Source organism: Nerophis lumbriciformis, linkage group LG04, assembly GCF_033978685.3.
Source record: "Nerophis lumbriciformis linkage group LG04, RoL_Nlum_v2.1, whole genome shotgun sequence".
Lineage (NCBI taxonomy): Eukaryota > Metazoa > Chordata > Actinopteri > Syngnathiformes > Syngnathidae > Nerophis > Nerophis lumbriciformis.
This window is the reverse complement of record NC_084551.2, coordinates 17,737,787-17,765,086: the sequence shown is the minus strand read 5'-3', so window position 1 is coordinate 17,765,086 and position 27,300 is coordinate 17,737,787. Positions and strand designations below refer to the sequence as shown.

Genomic DNA, 27,300 nt, shown 5'->3' with positions numbered 1-27,300 from the left:
GCTGCCTTAGCTCTGTTCCTGCTAAACTAGTAAGCAACTTTCTAATGCTAGCTATCAGAAATTTGCGTGGTAGCAATAAGTAGCCACCGGCTTAATAGTTCGCAGTTCCACACTGACACGAACAGCCACACAACAAACTCAAAAGTACTGAATAAAGAAAAAAACTATGCAATGACTGCAAACCGCAAATACACATTTTTATTAAAATATGTAGGCTCCTCCTGTGGAAAGATCAGTAATACTGAACCATTGTGGTATTACCGCGTCAGTTTGACGCTTTGGTCCACTTATTCAACCAAACTGAAAGTTAGACTTGGACAAACTTTATTGATCCACAAGGGAAATTGTTCTATGTTCTTTAGTGAGGCTGTAACATTAACAGCCCTAAAATAAATATCCGCTTCTTTATTTTGTAAAAAAAAAAAAAAAATGTTGTCAGAAAATATACCAATAGAGCACAATTTTAACATGAAACATCTTTTTCAAAGAGAAAAAATAGCTTTTATAAAATAATGCATGAAACCAATGCAGCAGAATGTTCTGCAAACAACTCCAGTAGTTTTATGGTGAGACAATTGTAGAGTATTTACCTTGGAGAGTGGACTTTTACGATATCTCCTTCCAGCTACTTCTTCAAAAAGACCATTAGAAGTTTCTCCATTTCTTTATGGATAAAAGTCTGCGGTTTGGATATTATTTTATCATTCTGGACTGGCGTTAAGACACATTCTGCTTCGTCATGTCCGTTGTGTCCTGAGCAAGACACTTCACCCTTGCTCCTGATGGGTGCTGGTTAGCGCCTTGCATGGCAGCTCCCTCCATCAGTGTGTGAATGTGTGTGTGAATGGGTAAATGTGGTAGTAGTGTCAAAGCGCTTTGAGTACTTTGAAGGTAGAAAAGCGCTATACAAGTACAACCCATTTATCATTTATTTATGATGGTGATGATACGCTCGAATTGCATCACCATGTTGGCTACACGCTTGGTCACATTTTTGATGATGCTCATTTTTTTCCCCTACACTACGGAGTTTTGTATTCAACTAATAGTTTTTAAGCAGAGACATTAAAAAGGTGTTATTGTTTGTGCTATGACGCTATGTTTTGGACAAGTCCGCTCAGTGCAGGTGCTCCGGGGTGAACGTCTACAGTATTTCCTTCGGTTTGTGCTTATACTTGGTTCAAGGAAAGAACCGGAAGCACAAGTGCTGTCCCGTCTTCTAGTCGTCCATAGCGTTGCTACATATGTAAATAGACTTAGCAAACACACTGAATAGGTGGGTTGTTGTTTGTGCTATGGTGCCATCTTTTAGACGAGTTTCACCCCTGCAGGTGCCGCATTGCCCGTGTTTAGACTGAGCTATGAACCGGAAGTACAATTGCCGTTCGGTCTTCTAGTCGTCCATAACGCTTCTACTCAAATTTATTTTTTTATTCATCACTCCAGGCAACGTTTGCAAGTTTTACAATATAACTAAAACTATTCATACTTACTAAACAATCCCATGTGTGATTTCTGTAGGAGTGTTTTTATGCATATTTATACGTGTTAGCATGAGCTAATATGCTGACACGTTTACCAGTATCTTTGTTAGTATTATTAACTTACAATGGCATTATTTTTGTGCGGTTTCAGTTTTCACAAATTCCTCAGTAAATTCACCAAAATGTCACTGATTGGTGAGCTAGCAGCTCGTGGGTTCAAGACGATGACTTCTGTTTAGTTTAAGCAGCCGTTTTATTGCCGTGTTACAGGCACCGTTTGAAAACAATTAAGGTACGTAGGTAAAAACGTACCAAAACTTTCAGTGTAAATAACAAATTTTACATATATATATATATATATATATATATATATATATATATATATATATACTCCGGGAAAATACGGTATTTCTTTAATTCAATGAATATCATCCACTTCCTCTCAGCACTGTGCGTCACACTCAAACTCTTCCTTCCCACGGTTAGAAAAACAAAAATATGTCCTTCTCCAGTTATAGGCTCAAGCCAGCCAGTAAGACCAGATTGTTCCGGGTCGAATCCTACGGGGTTCACTGTGACATTTGCTACGCCAACTAATGGCGGGGATGCTTGTAACTCAAGTTTTCGCTTGTAACTCAAAGCATAGGTAGCACTGTAATATAAAAACAGGGTAAAACATCAATTGTATTCATTACGAGTTGTTAGGGCAGATGTTAAAACAAGGATGCTATAGAATAAGTACAGGAAACACAAATAACGAGAGCTGAGGGTTTTGTTAGAGAGTTTTAATCAAGCATTCATTCATACGCTGAGAACAGGGTCAGATAAGGAACAGCTCGCAAGAGTTCACAGCAACAAAGACAAGCATCCACAGTAAAGTTGACAACTCGGAGGTCAAAGACGTGTACCTGAGGCGAGCGACTGATGTGAGGAAGGAAGAGCGCCCTCCACCCCCTCCATCCAAGACACTATAGGGTTAGAGTACAGTCTCTTTTGGTCTGATGGGAGCTCTTTTGCTTAAAGCCTGATTCATGGACATAAGCAGTATGAATCAGTCTAATATTCATACAACCTTCCTTTTCCATGTCCATACACTCAGGCTGTGATTGCAAGTTATTTTAAGAGTTTGCAGGCATGGAGAGGTGTTCAACTTTCTTTCTGCTGAGAAACTGTGTACAGGGTAAGCTATTATTACAGAGCAAAAATATATATATATATTTTTATAGTCAATTCTTGATGGAAATGAAAGGGTTCTGCAAGAAGAAGTGCTGCTGCTTTTCACTTGAGGCCACAGAGGTGGAGCAACTGCATTGTTTAGTTATTTATGAGAACACTAATTCTTCCAAGGCAAACACATTGGTGAGTACATACCTTTGTGTGTATGTATATATATATATATATATATATATGTATATTTTATTTTTATTTTTTATACAGTACATGCACAGTCGTCCCTCATTTAACCACTGTTAATTGTGGTAAATGACTTCCCGCAAAGTAATTAATTAGTAATAGTAAATCAAATACTGTCACAGCTTCAACTGTTTCCGACCTTCGAAATAGTTTTTAATATTATTTGACATGAAATAACACCAGCATAGTCACTTTTAGACTCATTTAATCCAATATAGTAGACATAATAATAGAAATGAAGACAGTCTCATCTCGCGCCCACTACTACTGTAGTATTTATATATTTTTCAATTCATTTAGCCATTTTTATGCATGAAAATACTTAAATACAATTTTTTTTTTTTTTAAACTTGCAAACATCAAAGCACAATGTGGCGAGGGACGACTGTATTACAACATGAGAAAATTAAATACTGCAGCAAAATTAGTTTCTGGAGTTTTTCCTGCAATTTGACGTGTACAATCCTAAACAAAACATCTGATTAACCTAAAGAAAAATGTAAAGTTCTCCTGATTTTTATCTCAGAACACCTTTCCCAAATGGACATCAGGTGCGGAGAAGATGCATATTTTCACGCTTCGTAGGCATTTCCTCACGTTCATCTTTCGACAGCACTCTGACTGGTGCTCTGCAGCGACAATTCATTTCAAACCATACGTTTGTCCATTAGGAAAAAAGAGGTATAATATCTTTTTTGTCATGTTTCATCAAGTAAAACTGCGCGTTCATTTTTATGCAAACTGTAATTGCAGGGGTTCAGTAGTATTTGAATATCATTGATTTTTTCACTTCCGATACATATCGATACTGGATTTTGAGCATTGGCCGATACAGATATTAATCCGATATCAGCACGACTCATGGAATGTTATAAAAAGCTTGATCAAGTGAAATTAGGTAAGAGTAACTTATGACAGACTTATGCTTTTGAAGTGCAGCGTTAATTAGTTTTTTTTTTTGGCAATGCAGAGTGGTCAAAATAATTAAGTTATGCCCATGACACAGTAAGTTGAATGATGCGGACATATTTGTTACTGGAGACTTTCTATGTGTAACTATAATTATTTGATATGTGTCTGTATTGACACGTCATGTTTTTTGCAGCAACTTTGTTTAATTAAGTTCACTTACGCATGTCTAGCTTTTGTGTGATTATGTTCTTAGCAGTTGTGTAGCTGCAAAATAGCCTATAGCCTACAATGTTTACACAAGCATGTGTGCTTATTGGAGGACGTTTAGATGTTAATTGGCCTTTTATCCTACGCTTTGATCCCTGCGGCTTTTAAAAGGGTGTGGTTAATTTATGGATTTTTAATGTAAATAGACTTAGCAAACACACTGAATAGGTAGGTTATTGTTTGTGCTATGGTGCCATCTTTTGGACGAGTTTGCCCCCTGCGGGTGATGCATTGCCTGTGTTTAAACTGAGCTATGAACCGGAAGTACAATTGCCGTTCGGTCTTCTAGCCATCCACAACGCTTCTACTCAAATGGATTCTTCATTTATCACTCCAACCAACGTTTGTAAGTTTTACAAGATAACTAAAACAATTCTTGCTTACTAAAACCGCCCCATGTGTGATGCCTGTAGGAGTGTTTTCATGTATATTTGTACGCGCTATCGTAATGTAATGAAGCTACCATCGTTAGCATTAGCTAATATACTAACACCTTTACGAGTGCCTGAGTCAGTATTATTAACTTAAAATGGCATTGTTTCAGTTTCAGTTTCATGAATTCACCAAAACGTCACCGTGGCGTTATTGAGTCTGTTTAGCTGATTGGAGCGCGAGCTTCCGCAGCTAGTGGGTTTATGACGATGACTTCTGTTTTTTTTCTTATCAGCCAATTTACTCTTGTGTTACAGGCACAGTTTGGAAACAGTTATGGTATGTAAATAAACATTTACAAAATATAACTCATTTCGCATCGAGAGGAGCCAGATGAGGTGGTTCGGGCATCTGGTCAGGATGCCACCCCAACGCCTCCCTAGGGAGGTGTTTAGGGCACGTCCGACCGGTAGGAGGCCGCGGGGAAGACCCAGGACACGTTGGGAAGACTATGTCTCCCGGCTGGCCTGGGAACGCCTCGGGGTCCCACAGGAAGAGCTGGACGAAGTGGCTGGGGAGAGGGAAGTCTGGGCTTCCCTGCTTAGGCTGCTGCCCCCGCGACCCGACCTCGGATAAGCGGAAGAAGATGGATGGATGGATGGATAACTCATTTCGCAACGTATACATCTGCGGCTTATAATTAGATGCGGCCAATATACGAAAACAAATTTAGTAGGTGCAGCTTATACACCAGTGTGCTCTGTAGTCTGAAAAAAAACGGTTGTAATACTTAATAATTTGATGTAAATTACTTCCTTGAAGCTGCTGTTTGTCACCAGATTTAAAATTAAAGGTAAAACGTTTGATACTTTATTCATCTCCAAAGTTAATGATTAATCATAAAATTTTTAAAAAAAAGCATATTTTTATACGGTCATTGATTAGGTCAATGCACACGCCAGCGCAAAGAGGAGTGGTGGTGTGCTCGGAGGCAAACTTAGCCTCAAAATACACCCTGACGGGACTTCAGATAAAACTCTTAGCAAAACTTGAGCAAAAACATGTCGTGCATTCAAGTAGAACATTTAAAAAATGTTTATGTATGACATTGTGATAATAAAATTGCATTTGTGTAAAAATATGAGGGCCTTTTTTTAATTTAATTTAAATATGCATGTAATTTACTGTGATTAATCATGATTTCTTAAAATAAAAACAAACGTTTAATCTGAGTTTTAAACATTTTTTGTTTAACAGCACTATTTAAACCAAAAAAAGAGGAACACACTACTGGCCAACACGTGTTATCAATAGTGGTGTAGGAGAATTGAGTGAACAAATAAATGCCTCTATTTTTCACAATTAGAAGTTAAAATGGGTAAAAATTGCACATTAAGCGACTGTCAATCATTGCCGTCACATGTGCACATTAAATATTTGAAAACCAAAAGATTTAAAAACCTATACAATGGTTTCTATATCATACGTTTTTTTACACACTCTGCTTTGTAACGTTGTTACATTATCATTTTGTTGCGTGCGTGTGTTTTAGCGGGACTTGCAGGTCAGGTTGGATTGCATGCAACTCGTTATTTCGGGTCAGCCGCCTAACTGAGACAAACGGCAACTCCTAGGCTGACGCCTTTCGACATCAAACCAACAACTAAATGCATTTATGTCCGACACAACTGAAATATTTCTGTGTAACCTCTTGAACTAAAAGGTGAAAGTTTGTACTTTAAAATGTCAAAAAAGCGTTATGGTGGTGTATAATGGCAAAACTATTGTCCATAAACTTCCAATACATAATTAGTACAGTTGGATTGTCCAATAATAAGCATGCTTGGTTGTTTAATTATCAAAACAAAACACAATTTCAGCAATTTGTTGGACTGCAACAATATGGTCCTCAATTGGCAATTATAAGAGTGCTCAAATATAGATCACTATTATTATTTATATTTGATCTTACGTGTATATTAACTTGCTTTGTAAGACTATTGCAAATGTCGAGAATCAGCTCAAAGACAGAGAAGAAAAAAAAACAGATTTATAATAATATTGGCAAAACATTTAAATACATTGGGAAGTCCCAAACCTGAAATATGTCGGTTCTTAAATCCAGTTCAACAGATGTTTAAATAAAAATGAATAACACCCTAGTTTCAGTACCATTTTAACAAAAAACAATTTACAAACATATTCATAATTGATTCAGAATCATTGTAAACACGTAATACAGTGAAAGCAAAACAACCCCAGCAAAAAAAAAAGCTTTTCAGAAAATTCACAATCAAAAATAACGAACCAAAATACGATATAGTAGAATAACTTTTTTGTGTGTCGCATTCAACTATTTCAAGATTTGTTAAAGCGTTGGAAGTAAAAACTGGTTCTGGAAGCGAATAAGTAGAAAGAACGAATACTTTTCACCTGAACGCTCTTTGCTTCCTCACCTTGCTTTTCTTCTTCTTGTCCCCGCCAAAGAATTTTCCAATCTGATCCAGAACACCGGGGTTCTTCTTCCTGCGGCCCAGACCAAAGGCGGCCTGTGCAGAGCTGCTTGCGGATGCCATGCTTGTGGTAGTCGTGTTCGGCGGTATATTAGTTAGAAGTGGGGATGGCGTCTCTCTTTGGAGCCAGAGAGTATAAATGGCGCAGGATGGAAGCAAGCCCACGGAGGAGAGGGAGGGAGGAAAGGCTAGCCTAGTCTAGGTCCTGTTCGGCGCTCTCCGACCCGCACTCTGAAGCCGCTCCGCTGTGCTCCTGGATAGTCTGCAGCTCGTCCGATTCAGAGGGTCGGTCTTTGAAGGTGTTGTCCTCCCGGCCCGGGGCATCTCGGGAGAAGAGGCGGACCAGGTGGGGGCGTGGCGTGGCGGCGTCAGGGTCAGCTGTGCTGGCGGGGGTCCATGGCGAGGCGGGGCCCTCAGCGCCCGTGGAGTCAGTCACCGCTGGCTTCTCCGAGATGCAGCCATTGTTCTGGTTCGTATCTGTCTCACCCGTTCCTGCTGCAGAAACAACAGGGTCATGTATGGGCTTGGGCCTGCATGGCACACAACACAATGAGCGCCTTTGACGAACCAGCGCCCTTTCTGATGCTGCGTTCAGGGTCCTGAAAATAACAACATTTGAACCAGAATGAACCTTTACTGATCAACAAGACACCATAGGGGAATGGTGAGGCAATTACGGCCAAGACAAGAACCCACATCTTGCTCTTTTATGTGCATTCTAGATAGTGAAAAACTGCTAGTAAGAGGCGGCTAACCACGCAGGTAATGGGAGTCTCTAAAAAAACCTATTTATAAAATCAAAAACCAGTGAAGTTGGCACGTTGTGTAATTCATAAATAAAAACAGAATACAATGATTTGAAAATCCTTTTCATTTTATATTCAATTGAATAGACTGCAAAGACAAGATATTTAATGTTCAAACTGAGAAACTAAATTTTTTTTATGCAAATAATCATTTACTTAGAATTTTATGGCAGAAACACATTGCAAAAAGTTGGCACAGAGGCATTTGTACCACTGTGTTACATGGTCTTTCCTTTTAACAACACTCAGTAAACGTTTGGGAACTGAGGAGACCTTTTTAGGTGGAATTCTTTCCCATTCTTGCTTGATGTACAGCTTAAGTTTAATATTGCGCCACACATTTTCAATGGGAGACAGGTCTGGACTACAGGCAGGCCAGTCTAGTACCAGCACTCCTTTACTATGAAGCCACGCTGTTGTAACATGTGGCTTGGCATTGTCTTGCTGAAATAAGCAGGGGCGTCTATGATAACATTGCTTGGATGGCAACATATGTTGCCCCAAAACCTGTATGTACCTTTCAGCATTAATGGTGCCTTCACAGATGTGTAAGTTACTCATGCCTTGGGCACTAATGCACCCCAATCCGGATGGTTCTTTTCTTCTTTGTTCCGGAGGACACGACGTCTACAGTTTCCAAAAACAATTTGAAAGGTGGACTCGTCAGACCACAGAAAACTTTTCCACTTTGCATCAGTCCATCTTAGATGAGCTCAGGCCCAGCAAAGCCGACGGCGTTTCTGGGTGTTGTAGATAAACAGTTTTCGCCTTGCATAGGAGAGTTTTAACTTGCACTTACAGATGTAGCGACCAACTGTAGTTACTGACAGTGGGTTTCTGAAGTGTTCCTGAGCCCATGTGGTGATATCCTTTACACACTGATGTCGTTTGTTGATGCAGTACAGCCTGAGGGTTCGAAGGTCACGGGCTTAGCTGCTTACGTGCAGTGATTTCTCCAGATTCTCTGAACCCTTTGATGATATAACGAACCGTAGATGGTGAAATCCCTAAATTCCTTGCAATAGCTGGTTGAGAAAGGTTTTTCTTAAACTGTTCAACAATTTGCTCATGCATTTGTTGACAAAGTGGTGACCCTTGCCCCATCCTTGTTTGTGAAAGACTGAGCATTTTATGGAATCTACTTTTATACTCAATCATGGCACCCACCTGTTCCCAATTTGCCTGTTCATTTGTGGGATGTTCCAAATAAGTGTTTGATGAGCATTCCTCAACTTTATCAGTATTTATTGCCACCTTTCCCAACTTCTTTGTCAAGTGTTGCTGGCATCAAATTCCAAAGTTAATGATTAATTGCAAAAAAATATTTTTTTTTATCAGTTTGTAGCATATTCAACTGAATATGGGTTGAAAATTATTTGCAAATCATTGTATTCCGTTTATATTTGCATCTAACACAATTTCCCAACTCATATAGAAACGGGGTTTGTATTATGTTCGTACTTTGTAATTCATTTAGCACTTAGCAATACTGCTACATGATGCTTAGTGTTTCACTAAAGCTCGGTATGCTTAGTATCCAGCTTGTAAAACTTGTAGAGCATCCTCCTTATATTCAGTTTGAAAAAATATACAGTAAGATTCTGGATCATCATTTGTTCCAAGGTAGTCTTATGAAGTCTGCCATGATAAGTAGTTGTTATTGTTTAGGATATAGCGTTTGTTGATATGCGCTCTGTCAAATCAATGCGCCCAAGAAATAAGTTCCGGTAATGCTTAAAATGACCAAACTATGTTAATATTACATGGTATTATGCATGTGTCTGTTACTACATTACATACAGTACATACTGACAGCATGTATATGAGAACGTTGTTGGATGTTTTTTACAGGGCGTTATAGACGAAATAGATTGAATCCCCAATACCTGCGCTGTTTGCCGCCTCTTGCTAGTAGTTTATTACCATTTAGAATGCACAGAAAAGAGAAAGCTGCATGTCCTTAATGTTTGAGTAATGATGTTCAAAATTGCAAAAACAGTGCAGTTCCCCTTTCCAGCTGCCCAATGATACATCTGTATCCCTCATACGCACGTCCACGGTTTGATGATAACTGGTTAATCTTCCCATCCTTAGTATAAATGGTAAAATACAAAAAAAAAATGGTACCGAGCCTACCTTATAACATTGAATGCTTATGTACAGTTGTTCTATGTATAACTGCATGTGTGGGCTGCAACCAATTTCTACTGGAGTAAATAAACCCTGCAAGTGCCCCAATAAGTCACCTCTTATCCCATCTATGTTTTTTTTCAGTTTTATCATCCATCCATCAATACATTATTTGTATGTATTTTAGTGTTTATCGTGTTATGGTCACAAAGATAGCTGAACCTATCCCAAGTGAAGTACCCAAGGGCTGACACATACAACATTTTTTACACCTGCAAGCAATGTGTGTTGTTCACTGAAACAAGGTTTTTGGGAGGCAAGTGTGAACAGAAGAAAAAAAAACAAGCAACCACAGAGAGGACTTGCAAGCTCCACACATAAAAGAGCAAGGTAACAGTGATTCTTTAAAAAGATGGATTTTATTTTACAGGAGGTTTTTTTTGCCTGTATCCAAACCAAATAGATGTTCTCCTCAAGATTACAATAAAAGCTGCTTCTTTCATTCTTTCAGATGAAAGTGGAGCTTTGCTAGGCGTCTCCTACGACACAGGACATCCAGTGCATTCCAATCCCCCTAAACAATATACACACTGTACTGGAGAGGAATGGTGTAGCGCTACACCAGACAATATGCATGCTAAAATTGACCGACACAACGGTCCTTTGTCAGTGCTGATCGGTTATTACAATGAGACAAAGGGCTTTGTGTCACTAAAATGACTCCTATAAGTATGGATTTTCCACAAATTGCACGGTGACACTTATCTGATTTGTGACCAAAGTGCCACAAGGCCACGGACACTGGCTGTGCAATTCCGGGAGGATATTCTTACGGTATTATGTGATTATGATTTGTAAATTCTTAATTTTAACCTTGCTACATGCGCTCCCTCTCCCCTCTAACGTGTTCTCACAAAAAAGAAGTTGGACTAGGGCAGAAAATTAAGCATCTTTGTGATGGTTGAGTCGTATTGTAGCGGTGGTAGTTGTGATCCCAATATGCAGAAGGTAACTGGAGACGACGTGCAGGAAAAAAACCAAGACAAACTAGACAAAAAAAAAACCTAGACAAGTGCAGCAGGAGATGCACTGGAGCAAAGAGAAGGCTATGCAATAAAAAAAGAACTAAACAGGCTTTAAAGTAACAGTTTACCTCTCGGAAGAAGTGCGAATTCAAACACAATGTCCCGACAACAGAATGCAGGAACGGCTCAATATAAATAGACTTAATTTTTCATTGAAAGCAGGTGTGGAGAGCCTTCGCTCCGACTGGAAGTACAACCCAAGAAAGAGCGCAAAACAGGAACTAAAACACCAAACACAGGAAAACGCCAACAAAGTCAAAATAAGATGTGAGCTGTGACCGGTCATTAAACTTATTCTACAGTGAACTTAACTGTATTTTTCATGCAATTAATAAATAAATAAATCAGGTTTTGTCCCAGTCAATACAACAATGCAAAGCTCTGGTTGGTCTCCTTTCACACAAAAAGTATGCTGATAGGATTTCATAATAAAAATGATTAAGGTAATTGTAAAAAGCAAGTGAGATATTTACATCCAACATGGTTTTGAAAAGCCTTTTGTTAATTGTATTAAATTACATATAATATTAATGTTAAATATTATAATACATGTGAACCAAAAAAAACTGAATCCATAAAAATATTATTAAATTCTACACATTGTGCAGCAATTTATTTCAAAATTTCAGTTTCTTGATCGCTTTACATAAAAGTAAATTTCCATATTAGGCTAATTGGAGACGATAAATGGCTCATAGGTGCACACGTTTTTTCTGTTTCTATGAGCACTGTGGCCAGTCCAGGCTATACCTAAAAATGCCCAAAGTCATTTCAAAAAGGCTCCAGCTTACCTCTGGAAAATGAAGGGATGGACCAGCTGGCATAAAATATTTTTGTGACTTGCCTTCAGTATCAATATAATAACTCCAGTTGAAGTACTGTGAGCATGATTTGAAGTCAAGCAGGCAGCTGGAGACAGTTTTAATATGAAAGTCATGTTTTACCATGAATGTTCTTTACTATGAAAAATTAAATAGCAAGCAAAATTGCTTTTTTTTTAATTTTTATAAATCGTTCACCTTTTTCCCCCTACATTAAGATGCTGCGCAAAGAGGTAGAGAAAGCAGGTATAATTACAAAGCAAAGGTGATGCTGTGCCTCTACAACAACTCAATCATCTTTCTCCAGCTGCATGGTTTAAATAGGCAGAGGAATATTTTCATGCAAGCATTAAGTGCCAATTATCCACTGGTCTGATAGGAGCAGGTGTCTGAAAGCCTGTTGAGTCCTTCCAATAATAATTATACAGCCAATAATATATAACGCCCATAAAATGGAAAGTAGCGTATAAAAGAGGAGAGTGGGAGGGGTATGCAACAGACGTTTTCAAATCTGTGACACAAAGTAATAACGTTAAACCATCAATGTTCTCGTCATTACCACGAGACTACGAAATTGTCATCTGTTGAAAACCAATATATTTCCAGAAATAAACCTGTTTTGGCAGAGCAATACAAATTAATCAAGCAGTAAATATGGCCCGCCCGAAGTAATGATAGCTGCTGTGATGTAATTGCTGTGTTTCTAACAAATCAATGTATATAGGCAACACCCCCAGGGAGTAACAGCAGGGTGACATGATAAAGGACATACACAAATATTTATTCATGCAGACTGATTTGGTGCAAAAACACAGACAGACATGTAAGAAGTGTTCCTTGCATTGGGTATATTCATTATGTCAGATGCAGAAAACATGCTTACACCTAAGACTGGGCGATATAGCAAAAAAAATTCAAACGATTAATTTTTTTCATATCATCCGATCTCGATTAATATCACTTTTTTTTTTCTTTTCTTAAAGCGGATTGTCCCATGCAGGATTCTACAGAGTACCGCATTCTTACTGTTTATTACTGCGGTTTCTTGAAACAAACATTTCCACCATGTTTGATTGAAGTAATACAGTACGGTATTTTTCGGACTATAAGTCGCAGTTTTTTTCATAGTTTGGCAGGGGGTGTGACTTATACTCAGGAGCGACTTATGTGTGAAATTATTAACACATTACCGTAAAATATCAAATAATATTATTTAGCTTATTCACGTAAGAGACTAGACGTATACGATTTCATCGAAATTAGCGATTAGGAGTGACAGATTGTTTGGTAAACGTATAGCATGTTCTATATGTTAGTTATTTGAATGACTCTTACCATAATATGTTACGTTAACATACTAGGCACGTTCTCAGTTGGTTATTTATGCGTCATATAACGTACACTTATTCAGCCTGTTGTTCACTATTCTTTATTTATTTGAAATTGCCTTTCAAATGTCTATTCTTGGTGTTGGGTTTTATCAAATACATTTCCCCCAAAAATGCGACTTATACTCCAGTGCGACTTATACATGTTTTTTTCCTTCTTTATTATGCATTTTCGGCCGGTGCGACTTATACTCCGGAGCGACTAATAGTCCGAAAAATACGGTGTATGCTAACAGCTGATAACTGTCATTTTATTTATATCTATGATTGTGTTTACGAGAGATACAACAGTACGGTGGCAGAGGGGTTAGTGCATCTGCCTCACAATACGAAGGTCCTGAGTAGTCTTGGGTTCAATCCCGGGCTCGGGATCTTTCTGTGTGGAGTTTGCATGTCCTCCACGTGACTGCGTGGGTTCCCTCCGGGTACTCCGGCTTCCTCCCACCTCCAAAGACATGCACCTGGGGATAAGTTGATTGGCAACACTAAATTGGCCCTAGTGTGTGGATGTGAGTGTGAATGTTGTCTGTCTATCTGTGTTGGCCCTGCGATGAGGTGGCGACTTGTCCAGGGTGTACCCCGCCTTCCGCCCGGTTGTAGCTGAGATAGGCTCCAGCGCCCCCCGCGACCCCAAAGGGAATAAGCGGTAGAAAATGGATGGATGGATGGACAACAGTACAGTCCACACTACAGTCCGTACCCTGTTTTAGGGCCACGGTTTTGCTTTTTTTTCCGGTACGTTTTGTCGGGGTAAACAGAACAACTTTTTTTCCACGCAGTTATTTTTTGTTTTTGCTTGTCATCACAAACATTCTGCAATAAACAAAGTATCAGTGGTGTAGTGAATACTGTAAGACTTTTATTTCAAGTTAAAATTGACTAAACAACACTTTCAAATGGTATATTATTACTTGTATTGTTAAATTACTTGTATACACCAGTGCTTATCACCAGTGCTTTGGCAAACGGCCAGCTGTGAGTCAGATTGTGGAGTTTTTAAAATTAACATTTTTTATATTTTTTTGAATACAAATACATTAAAGTGCAGTTTGAATTTGAACTACTGTGTAATAATCTGCACCAACACATACATCAAGTTGAATGATTACCGGTATTTCAGGAACAAAATGTTTTTTATCCACAAACTCAAATATGATTTGAACAAAAAGTGTCTGCATAGTTTTTAGTACATGTTGTATTAGAGGAGTGGAATCTTTGCAGACACAAACCTGGTTAAAACATATTTAGATGTAAAAATGCCTTTTTTTGATTAAGTTAGTGGGTGTGTTGATTCTCTCAGTTGGGACCAATACTTATCTACAAGTCTGAATTCAGGGTAGGATTACTGGTGAGCTGCAGCAGATAGTAAAAGTAAAGTTGTAGCTCCTTTTACATATTTTGTTACAACTTCTATGACAGTGTTAGTCATATTTCTTTATTTTGTTCTCCTGGGCTGCACTTCTAGCTGTGTAAGGGGCAGTGGCACAATGCTCATTGAACATAAATTACGTCGTGAGGAGCCTGACTTTTGTGACGGTGGAACGGGAGGTCGCACACACACTGACACAAACACACGCAAATGTACACAAACTCACACACACACGATCAGACACACATTCACAGACACACACAGGATCAATAAGGTGGATTGTTCCGTGCAGGATTATACCGAGCATCGTGGCTTCCCTACTGTTTACGACTGCGATAACTTGTAACAGAAATTTCTGCCATGTTTGATCAAGGAATATGCTAACAGCAGATCATTGTGATCAAACTCAAATTAATCGCGATCAACAATGACGATTATATAATCGCCCAGGCCTACTTTCACCGCTGTTTGATCGACTTGTTTTTAACTATTCATGACTTTATGCAACACACCATGCACACTTATACGCTTAGACTGAATCATCTCCACAGCATGCAGGACTTTTCACAATAATCTGCCAAGCATTGTACAAATATCCTAAGTGTGGATGTGTGTCTGAGAGGGTGGTTGTAAAAATCAAGTCGAGTGCAAGTACAAGAATGAGCAGGAATTCAGAAGTGAAATATGAGGCTCTGTAATAAACAGAGTTGAGCATCGGGCATCGATGGGAAGCGGGTCTTATGATCTGATTCTCCCGGAACAATCCACATTTTTAAAACGCTGATTTCTATTTCCGATTGTAAGAAATAGCTGTCACAAAAGCGGCTAATCGGCTAACTGTTCTCCATACACTGTGTGGGGCCACTCCCCTAATTTAATAATTGGGGCAAATTAACGATCCTGCGCTCGGGATCTTTCTGTGTGGAATTTGCATGTTCTCCCCGTGACTGCGTGGGTTCCCTCCAAGTACTCCGGCTTCCTCCCACCTCCAAAGACATGCACCTGGGGATAGGTTGATTGGCAACACTAAATTGGCCCTAGTGTGTGAATGTTGTCTGTCTATCTGTGTTGGCCCTGCGATAAGGTAGCGACTTGTCCAAGATGTGTGCACCCCGCCTTCCGCCCGATTGTAGCTGAGATGGGCTCCAGCGCCCGCTGCGACTCCAAAGGGAATAAGCGGTAGAAAATGGATGAATGGATAACTACTGTACATTTCTGAAAAGTATTATTATCACTGGAGAACTACGTTAAACATGTTACACACAGCAAGGAGGAGCAGGCAAGCTAATTGCTAAGCCAGATGCTAAAATAGCTTGAAATAAGAAATATGTGATTAGTAAACTTCAAGAAGTGTAGATAGAAGCCCGTTACAGCAGAAAGTACACAGCTATTAACAGGTAATTAACAAGTGGATTAATAAGAGTTAGAGAGAAGATATTATGACACAAATGTTGGGCTCCCCTCTTACTGTTTAGCGGCCACTGACAGGCATACACGAAAGGGAAGACAAATTGATAAATCGGTAGTGTTGATACTGTCACGGCTCGAGCGCACCCCAGTGCGTGTTCATTTGTGCGCTGCGCCACTCCGGCTGCACCAAGCGGCTGCATTCAATCATCAGCAATCAACGCACCTGTCACTGATGAGAAGACCTGCCTTCTTCAGCCAGCGCAACCTGCTATCCTGTGCCAGAACGTAGCTACGTATTCCTGTACAGTAAGCCGAAATTCTACAAGCTATATGCATACTATCTCTCTGTGTTTCTCCCCCTCCGTGTTGATTGGTCTCGTGTCCCCCTTGTCGTCTTCCAGCAGCCTACCTCTGTTCCCGCGTTACGAGGTCTGTGTCTGGTCTCCCTGTGTTCCCCTCTGGTTCTCTGGCTGCCCCTTTTGGATCTCGACCTCCCGTCTGGACACGGACTTTGACGCCTCTCTACTGCCCCCAACTTCCTGCCTGCTCACGGACCTCCGAGCCAGCCTTGCCCCTCTTTGGACTTCCGCCTCTCGCTCAACACTACTGGTAACACTCAACAATTTATTTCCAACACATAGTCGCACACCATACACATATTTGGATTAGTTCACACTTCATATTATTGTATATAAATAAAAATATACAGCTAAACAACGTCCCTGCCGTCTGTGCCGTCTTCTTCCCCTGTACAAACCGTAACAGATACCAGGGATAGTATCAGTTTATGATCGATATTGAGTGATAAGATCCCTATTTTGATTTCCCCCCAAAATGTATTGAATGTCCTATGCTTTGCCCATCAGGCGCAGAGAATAGCAAACGGCCTTAACAAAGGCACATCACAAGATACCCGTATGGCGGTACTGTCTCAAATATAAAACCGAGTACGGACCATAGCGTTGCGCCTCTCTGAACGGAACACATCTCTATCTTTAACATACTGTACAAACATGACATTTTGAGTTTTTTTTACAGATTGTTTTGTGACGTTTCCAAAAATAAAGTCATAACATTATTTTCAAGTTCTAAAGCAGGGGTGTCCAATGTTTTCCACCAAGGGCCGCATACTGAAAAGTCAAAGCAAGCAGGGTTTAAAAAAAATATTTGATTATTCTTTAAAAAAAAATATGCTAAGACAGAAATTATATGTTATTAAAGATATACCTTTGTGTTAGCTTTGTGTAATAGGTGACCTTATTATTCATATACGATACCGACATTGGAGCCTTGAGTTTTGGCCGATATGGATATTAATCCAATATGATTTCAACACATACTTTTATTGTTTTGTAGTCTGGAATGTTAGAAAAGGTTTGATCAAATTAAATTGCACAAACAGTGAACAATGAAAAACAGTAACATATTTTTTATTATTTGACTGGAATTTTTTAAGCTCATGATGCATTAAATTGAGTGATGCAGACATGTTTGTTACTGTTTACTTTTTAATACACTTTGGAGACTTTGTATCTGAATTTCATATTTGTTTATATTGACAAATATCATGTTTTCCACCTAATATTGTTCAATTAAAGACACTATCCAGCTTGCACTATCTGATACTTGTTATTTTGCTTATCTCATAACTGGACAACCCTAGTTATTAAGTAGTATCAACATTTCATCTTTTTTGCACTACATTGTCTTTTTTATTGCATTGTTACTTGTTTTGTTTGATTTTATTTCAACAATATGGTGCAGGCCAACAAAAAAAAATCGAGCTGCAGGCCGCAAATGGCCATCGAGCCACACTTTGGATGCCCCCTTTTCTAAAGTATTGATATTTATACACTGTTTGACAATAGCCCTGTGAAAAATTCATAGTAGTTTTTGCCTCCTAAAAGAAAGTGATTTTCCCAACTCTAGTAATAATCTTCTTCAAGTTGATTTGTAATTTGTAATAATCATGACTAAAAACAATCTAATATGCCATTATCAGACATGCCTACAGTATATACTGCACATTCACATATCAGTCAAAATGCTTACGTTAAGAGACTGCAAACAGTCTCTCTGATCAGTTCAAGTACAATATTTAGTGAACAAAAGGAGAATGATCAACATCTGATAAGTATGCAGAGAGTAGGCTCCAGATCTCATCTGATGTCCTCCTCTTCCTCACTGTGAGGGGATATGTAGCCAAGCATCAGGGAGAACAACAAGGACTGTTGTGGAACTGAGGACTGGGAAGCATTCCTTACAACAAACACCCAAAACTGCAGTATGTGGCTTTAGACCAAAACCTCCTACCAAGCAGCAAAATCGCTGTGCTGCTGCATTCATGGTGGAACCGGAGCACCCACAATGCAAGAGAAGGGACCTCAGTGTGTCTGCAAGCCCATCCCGCATTCAGGACTTGAGACAGCCAGTGATAACATCGACAGCGCTATTCTGCTGGCCTGGGCTACATCAATGACTTGTGACCTTCCATTTGAACAGTGATTTCAGGCATTGAAGGTTGTGACTTTAAGGTGAACAAATGCTATTCACATTGATATAGTTTCACATTGATATAAATTCATATTAACGGTACAAGGAATCTATCTTGAGCATGCTTGATACCTTAAGTGCAGTGCGCTTGGCTAGAGTGAGTGAGCATGAGTGATTGACACAAACACATGCAACCAGCTCTAAATGCATGGGTTGGGAGGAGTAAGTAAAGACTACTCCATAAAGACTAAATAAAGACATAATTTCCTGCCATTTAATTAACTAATTATTTTAATTAATTAGATTATTTTAAATAATCTTATACACGCAAAACAGAGTCAATAGGAAACTATAAACATGCAACCATGTTGAGACAGAAATGACACGCTGTAGGGGAAAAAACAGCTATTTTCACTCAGCAAAAATAAAAAGATATATAAAAAATATAAAACACTTTTGCTCCTATCTTTCATGAGCTAAACTCAAAGATTTAAACCATTTCTATGTATAAAATTGACATATTTGTCTGTATTAGTAAGCACTTCTCCCATTGCCATATAATCCATCCACCTCACAGGTGTGACATGCTGATTAGACAGCGTTAAGACTGCCACAATAAAAGGCCACCACAAAATAAGCAATTTTATCACAAAAGTCGCAAATGTCGGGGGAGTGTGCAATGGGCTTGCTAAATGCAGCAATGTCTACCGGAACTGTTGCCTGTGAATTGAAGGTTAATTTCTCTCATATAAGCCATCTCCAAAACGGACAATTCAAAGAATTTGGCAGTGCATTCAACCGGCCTCACAATCGCAGATCACGCGTAACCACAGTATCCAACGACCTCCACATAGATTTTTATGTCTCTGGCTTTCTAACAGAGTACAAGTGGGTTCACTCTGTGCATCGTTCTCAGCACCTGAGCATGTTCACTTAATAGCAGAATTAAAAAAACAGAGTGAACCCTTTTGACAGTCATCTACAATGTAGGTCTTGGTGGAAGTGGTACCGCTAGCTTACACAGACAGAATGGACGGACGGCGCCCCGCTAATTGCGACTCACTCGTGAGACAAAAACTGCAAAGTAAAAAAAATTAAGAGAAAAAATTATGATTGAAAAGCCATGTGACTATTTCGACTACAAACCGAATGAGCAAAATGAGCCCATCAACAGACGAACAAGCCAGTCCGCCGGATTTCTTGGAAAATGATGGCAACAAAAAAAGACAACAAAACAAACCACCCAAACTAGTTCGTCCAAGTGAGGAAAAAAACTGTACTTCAAGATGTTCAATATTTATAGAAGTGCAATTTTTGCTAGCTGGGATTGAGAGTACATTGTATTTACTTATTTAGGATAATTAAAACTTATTGACCTTCCAATTACAGTGGCAAATATTACTAATGATCCATCCATCCATCCATCCATCTTCTTCCGCTTATCCGAGGTCGGGTCGCGGGGGCAGCAGCCTAAGCAGGGAAGCCCAGACTTCCCTCTCCCCAGCCACTTCGTCCAGCTCTTCCTGTGGGACCCCGAGGCGTTCCCAGGCCAGCCGGGAGACATAGTCTTCCCAACGTGTCCTGGGTCTTCCCCGCGGCCTACTACCGGTCGGACGTGCCCTAAACACCTAGGGAGGCGTTCGGGTGGCATCCTGACCAGATGCCCGAACCACCTCATCTGGCTCCTCTCGATGTGGAGGAGCAGCGGCTTTACTTTGAGCTCCTCCCGGATGGCAGAGCTTCTCACCCTATCTCTAAGGGAGAGCCCCGCCACCCGGCGGAGGAAACTCATTTCGGCCGCTTGTACCCGTGATCTTGTCCTTTCGGTCATAACCCAAAGCTCATGACCATAGGTGAGGATGGGAACGTAGATCGACCGGTAAATTGAGAGCTTTGCCTTCCGGCTCAGCTCCTTCTTCACCACAGCGGATCGATACAGCGTCCGCATTACTGAAGACGCCGCACCGATCCGCCTGTCGATCTCACGATCCACTCTTCCCTCACTCGTGAACAAGACTCCGAGGTACTTGAACTCCTCCACGTGGGGCAAGATCTCCTCCCCAACCCGGAGATGGCACTCCACCCTTTTCAGGGCAAGAACCATGGACTCGGACTTGGAGGTGCTGATTCTCATCCCAGTCGCTTCACACTCGGCTGCGAACCGATCCAGCGAGAGCTGAAGATCCTGGCCAGATGAAGCCATCAGGACCACATCATCTGCAAAAAGCAGAGACCTAATCCTGCAGCCACCAAACCAGATCCCCTCAACGCCTTGACTGCGCCTAGAAATTCTGTCCATAAAAGTTATGAACAGAATCGGTGACAAAGGGCAGCCTTGGCGGAGTCCAACCCTCACTGGAAACGTGTCCGACTTACTACCGGCAATGCGGACCAAGCTCTGCCACAATCAGACAGTCCGATACCCCATACTCCCTGAGCACTCCCCACAGGACTTCCCGAGGGACACGGTCGAATGCCTTCTCCAAGTCCACAAAACACATGTAGACTGGTTGGGCAAACTCCCATGCACCCTCAAGGACCCTGCCGAGAGTATAGAGCTGGTCCACAGTTCCACGTCCAGGACGAAAACCACACTGTTCCTCCTGAATCCGAGGTTCGACTATCCGGCGTAGCCTCCTCTCCAGTACACCTGAATAGACCTTACCGGGAAGGCTGAGGAGTGTGATCCCACGATAGTTAGAACACACCCTCCGGTTCCCCTTCTTAAAGAGAGGAACCACCACCCCGGTCTGCCAATCCAGTGGTACCGCCCCCGATGTCCACGCGATGCTGCAGAGTCTTGTCAACCAAGACAGCCCCACAGCATCCAGAGCCTTAAGGAACTCCGGGCGGATCTCATCCACCCCCGGGGCCTTGCCACCGAGGAGCTTTTTAACTACCTCAGCAACCTCAGCCCCAGAAATAGGAGAGCCCACCACAGACTCCCCAGGCACTGCTTCCTCATAGGAAGACGTGTTGGTGGGATTGAGGAGGTCTTCGAAGTATTCCCTCCACCGATCCACAACATCCGCAGTCGAGGTCAGCAGAACACCATCCTCGCCATACACGGTGTTGATAGTGCACTGCTTCCCCTTCCTGAGGCGGCGGATGGTGGTCCAGAATTGCTTCGAAGCCGTCCGGAAGTCGTTTTCCATGGCCTCACCGAACTCCTCCCATGTCCGAGTTTTTGCCTCTGCGACCGCTGAAGCCGCACACCGCTTGGCCTGTCGGTACTTGTCCACTGCCTCAGGAGTCCTATGAGCCAAAAGAACCCGATAGGACTCCTTCTTCAGCTTGACGGCATCCCTCACCGCCGGTGTCCACCAACGGGTTCTAGGATTACCGCCACGACAAGCACCAACTACCTTGCGGCCACAGCTCCAATCAGCCGCCTCGACAATAGAGGCGCGGAACATGGTCCATTCGGACTCAATGTCCAGCACCTCCCTCGTGACATGTTCAAAGTTCTTCCGGAGGTGGGAATTGAAACTCTCTCTGACAGGAGACTCTGCTAGACGTTCCCAGCAAACCCTCACAATGCGTTTGGGCCTGCCAGGTCTGTCCGGCATCCTCCCCCACCATCGCAGCCAACTCACCACCAGGTGGTGATCGGTAGAAAGCTCCGCCCCTCTCTTCACCCGAGTGTCCAAAACATGAGGCCGCAAATCCGATGACACAACTACAAAGTCGATCATGGAACTGCGGCCTAGGGTGTCCTGGTGCCAAGTGCACATATGGACACCCTTATGTTTGAACATGGTGTTCGTTATGGACAATCTGTGACGGGCACAAAAGTCCAATAACAAAACACCGCTCGGGTTCAGATCCGGGCAGCCATTCTTCCCAATCACGCCTCTCCAGGTTTCACTGTCACTGCCAACATGAGCATTGAAGTCCCCCAGTAGAACGAGGGAATCACCCGGGGGAGCACTCTCAAGTACTCCCTCGAGTGAATCCAAAAAGGGTCGGTACTCTGAGCTGCGGTTTGGCGCGTAAGCGCAAACCACAGTCAGGACCCGTTCCCCCACCCGAAGGCGGAGGGAAGCTACCCTCTCGTCCACCGGGTTGAACTCCAACGTACAGGCTCTGAGCCGGGGGGAAACAAGAATTGCCACCCCAGCCCGTCGCCTCTCACTGCCGGCAACGCCAGAGTGGAAGAGAGTCCAGCCCCTCTCGAGAGAACTGGTTCCAGAGCCCTTGCTGTGCGTCAAAGTGAGTCCGACTATATCTAGCCGGAACTTCTCCACCTCGCGCACTAGCTCAGGCTCCTTCCCCCCCAGCGAGGTGACGTTCCACGTCCCAAGAGGTAGCTTCTGTAGCCGAGGATCGGACCGCCAAGTGCCCTGCCTTCGGCTTCCGCCCAGCTCACATCGCACCCGACCTCTATGACCCCTGCTATGGGTGGTGAGCCCATTGGAGGGGGGACCCACGTTGCCTCTTCGGGCTGTGCCCGGCCGGGCCCCATGGGGACAGGCCTGGCCACCAGGCGCTCGCCATCGTGCCCCACCTCCGGGCCTGGCTCCAGAGGGGGGCCCCGGTGACCCGCGTCCGGGCGAGGGAAATCTGGGTTCCTTGTCAGTGTTATTCATAGAGATCTTCGAGCTGCTCTTTGTCTGATCCCTCACCTAGGACCAGTTTGCCTTGGGAGACCCTACCAGGGGGCATAGAAGCCCCCGGACAACATAGCTCCTAGGATCATTGGGACACGCAAACTCCTCTACCACGTTAAGGTGGCAGCTCAGAGAGGAGTATGTATTACTAATTAGAAACAAGTTAATTGTGTTTTACTGAAATTATGAGTATTACATATGATTGATTAAATTAGTGCTTAATTTGGTTTTAAAACAATGCTGAGAATAAAATTATGTTTTTTTGTGGGACAATATATGTTCCAGAAAAAATTGTTATGGGCAGAGGCCTGCTTTTTTCCTGGCCTTTTATTGTGGCCAGCTTAAATCACATCCTTGAAATAATCATACTGTATAATCAGCATGATTATTGTGCTCACTGACACGGCTTTAGACCGATTTGTAAACAATAGGAGAAAATGGGGCTTTTGTGTACATAGGAAAGGTATGAGATCATTATGTTCAGCTCATGAAAGCACAAGTGTTGCATCAAAGATGAAGAGAAAATATAGAACTGAGGTCTCTGAATGTTTGTGTTATTCAAATGTTAATTGCAGAGATGTTGACTTGTTGCTAATCAACATAATATGCCACATGTCACTGTGAGATGTGGAAGTAATGTGTTAATGTTGTTACACAACATAACCCATTTCTTGAAAAATGGTGAAACCATAGATACTGCACGAAAAAGTTTTTTTTTGTTTTTCTCCATTTGACGATTCGGTCAATTGAGTTTAATTATTGGGATGTAGTTGGGAAGATTATATTTTATTACAATGTTTTCTCAAATATCTTTCATTTTCTCTTCTTTTAAATTGTTACTGGCAACACACAACTGACACACAAACACACAGACTTGGGATGATCCTGTTGCCAGATGCTCAAGTCCCTCTTGAACTCAGGGTGGCATAGACACACGCCATCTTACAGTGTGCTGCACAGGCAACAGGGCACAGAATGCATCAACGGACTGCGTGTTGCCACATAAATTGTAATCCGGAAAAGCTGCTGGCAGCGAGGAATGAGCACATCCACATAATCAGAGGCCCATTTGGGGAGAACGAGGGAAAAGAAAAAACATTCACATTCTGCAATCGTTCTCATCCTTTTGTGAGTGAAATATCTCACAGTGAGTCAGAGAGATCAGAGGCAAGGGAGGTGAGAGAAAAGAGCGAATGTGAACAATGGTGTCAAAACCAAGAACACTGGTCCAGTGATGAATGCTTCCCTCTAACAATCAGTCTTTGACAAGGAAAGAGGAGCTTCATGATGGTGGTGATGGGGCTCGTGTCAGCCTGTGTCTAACTCTACCATGGAGACAAATAACTCAACCATGACACGTTTGTGAGACAAATGCACAACACACTGTCCTACATAGACTTTCAGAGGTGCTAGAGTAAGACAACACAGATGATCTACAGTCCAAGGCACAAGTACAATGGAAGCTCTAAAGTTTCGGTTTCTTGAATTTTGTAGTGATTGAAATGGAATCCAACAAAGAGGTTTTACAGAAAACAAATGGCAACAATTACAATTGTGTGAAATCAAGAGCAACACCACCAGCTTTTCATTCCACAGTACTGAGGTCTAGACAATACATACAGTATTCACAACGCCGATGAGGGGAAATCTCATTTCAAAAGGAGTGCCCCGTTTTTATTACATTTTAACTTTTTTTTATTGCTTTCATTATTTGGTTGGTAATGGGTGCAAAGGGAGAGGTAGGGGAAGCTTGGATGCAAACCTGTACTCAGCGCTAACTTAATCAAGTCGGCATAATGCCTCACTCGTCACGATTCAAGAGCACTAACTTACACGTGCTTATAGCGGAAATACCATGTGGATGAAAACAGAAGATGCTAAATATTCACAGTTAATCTTGAAATAGTCTCAAATATATGGCTTTTGATTTTGTAAAGTATTTATCCGAACGTATGTCTTATTGTAGTTTTCAGGTGTGGTGTCAAATCAATTACAATTACAAGTAATTAGAGTTCAAACAAATTAGTGTTAATGGCTTCTGTGGTTGTCTACAAGTGTTGCAAAACATTTTCTAATGTTAACTGATGTCAAAGAAAAAAAAATAGTGTATGCTTTTGTGACCTCTAGGCTTGATCATTGCAATTCTCTACTATAGGTTGCCTAAGCAAGGTGTTCTGAAATGCTGCTACATGAGTACTCACCAGAACCAGAGGGTTCAGGGGCAAAAAACATCTTTCTTTTCAAGAGTAGACTTTCCTGTTTGGCATAACTTGTAATCAGGGCAGACTCAAGCAGGCCCTGGGTTATTATTGTACGCTTTTTTTCCCCCCAAGATGGCGCCGCTGTAGTGGCTGCTCTCTGCTCTTTTGTGTCCTCCTTTGTGTTCTTGATGTTTCCCTTATGTTAGGGCCCGAGCAGCGGTGCAAGCCATGCAAGGGCAATGCAGAGCCCTGCAAGGGCCCTATTGAAATTGCTGTGTTATTTATTTTACACGTTCAGACGCCTTTTTGAGGCCCTTAACATGGATGAAAAGTCCCCACGTTTTGCAGGCACTACAGGTATGGTGAAAATGTTTATATTTTTGCGGTCCCAAAAATGAAATTTCAAAATTGGCTCTCTAGCGCCACCTTTAAAATTAATAAAAATTAGCCACAGTTTCACGTATCGACATGAAAATCGCAATGATGTCTATCATGACGGGATGCACACGTCTTCCATTTTTCGGCAAAATAAAGAGGTCAACTAACTCCTCCTAGGGACTTTGACCAAATGAGTCGCGGTTAAAATTACAGATACTACACATATAGGCGATGATAAATTGCGAACACATTTGACCTACGCCATAAGATGTGGGCGTGGCATGACTCCAAACATTGATCTGATGGCTCGCAAAATCCGCTCCACACCATCACCAATCAAACTGTCATTACTGCACTTCAGATGATCGGATCTTCTTCCTCACTGAATATGAAGCTTTAAGGTCCGGGTCTGATCATGCCTGGACGTTATTTTTGACACATCTGTCACCCTTGTGATGGAAAATGATAAAAGTCTGAACTTCCTTCCACATGCTCTGATCTTCCTGAATTTTTTGATGGTAGGTCGAAGTATTGGGTGGGACGCAACTGCATTCTGCAGTGGCGCCATTATCGCCTTCTTGTGGTGGAAAACTATAACTGTCATATGCTCTGATCGTCCTGAAATTTTTGATGGTGGGTCAGGGTGTTGGGTGGGATGCAACTGTATCACTGCGGCGCCATTACTTCCAACTTGTGGTGGAAAATTATAGCAGTCATACCTTCCTTTGACATGCGCTAAGCATCCTGAAATTTTTAATGGCGGGTTGGGATGTTGAGTGGGACTTAATTGCATGACAACTGCGGCGCTGTTATCACCCTCTTGTGGTGAAATGTTCTAAGAGTCATAAGTTCCTTACCAATTCTCTGATCTTCTTGAAATGTTTGATGGTAGGTCAGAGTATTGGGTGGGATGCAACTGCATTATTGCAGTGACGCTATTAGAACTCCCTTACACATGCGCCAATCTTCCTAAAATTTCAATGGTGGGTCGGGGTGTAGTGTGGCACACACTAGGCATTCCGGATCCTTACAACTTGTTTTAAGTGATGTCTGCTGTATTATTGGCAGAGGTTACAAATATTGCATCTCTAATTGCTATGCTGATGTTAAATAGCAGACAGCATGAAGAAATGATCTTGAATTGTGCTGCGAACATGACACTTCTAGCAAGAATGTATCGGAGCGGATTTAGAGCCCAACTATTTGAAATATTGGACTAATTTAGTGCATGGACACGTACTGACTATTGTCAATATAATGTGAACTCTGTACCTGACCTGTTCTTCAAACCCACATGCCGTTCAGGCATAATAATATCACTACAAAAATAAAAAATAAAATAGATCGGACTAATCTAAGTCCATGAGCACGAATTGACGAAATTGACTCGAAAGAAAGGCGCAATGTCTTCTAAGACAAACCAAACAGTCCAGTGGTGATCGATTGAAGGCCCTGAGATGACAATGACCTGGATGAATGAGAACATTCATAGACAAAAAAATATAGGGATGCACTTTTTTTTTTTAAGTCGGTACAGAACAAACCTTCTGCTTCTCAAGACCAATGCCAATAACTTATTTATAACTATTATTTTTTATATTTATTTTAACTGTAGTTTGTGCACACATTTCTCTGCGGCTGGCTGTGG

General features: G+C 41.5%; 2 protein-coding genes across 6 annotated transcripts in view; both read right to left on the bottom strand.

Annotated features, from left to right (window-relative positions):
* The window catches only part of LOC133597042 (myelin basic protein-like), a 41,442-nt gene extending 34,272 nt beyond the window's left edge, over positions 1 to 7,170 (bottom strand). For all 5 annotated transcript variants that reach the window (XM_061949957.1, XM_061949949.1, XM_061949982.1 and 2 more), the window contains exon 1: positions 6,905 to 7,170. In XM_061949957.1, the coding sequence (XP_061805941.1) occupies positions 6,905 to 7,024 (120 nt within the window). In that variant the 5' untranslated portion in view covers positions 7,025 to 7,170. The remainder of the gene's footprint in view (positions 1 to 6,904) is intronic.
* The window catches only part of LOC133597031 (myelin basic protein-like), a 65,335-nt gene continuing 45,189 nt past the window's right edge, over positions 7,155 to 27,300 (bottom strand). Inside the window, exon 4 of the mRNA XM_061949938.1 lies at positions 7,155 to 7,456. Within this exon, the coding sequence (XP_061805922.1) occupies positions 7,155 to 7,456 (302 nt within the window). The remainder of the gene's footprint in view (positions 7,457 to 27,300) is intronic.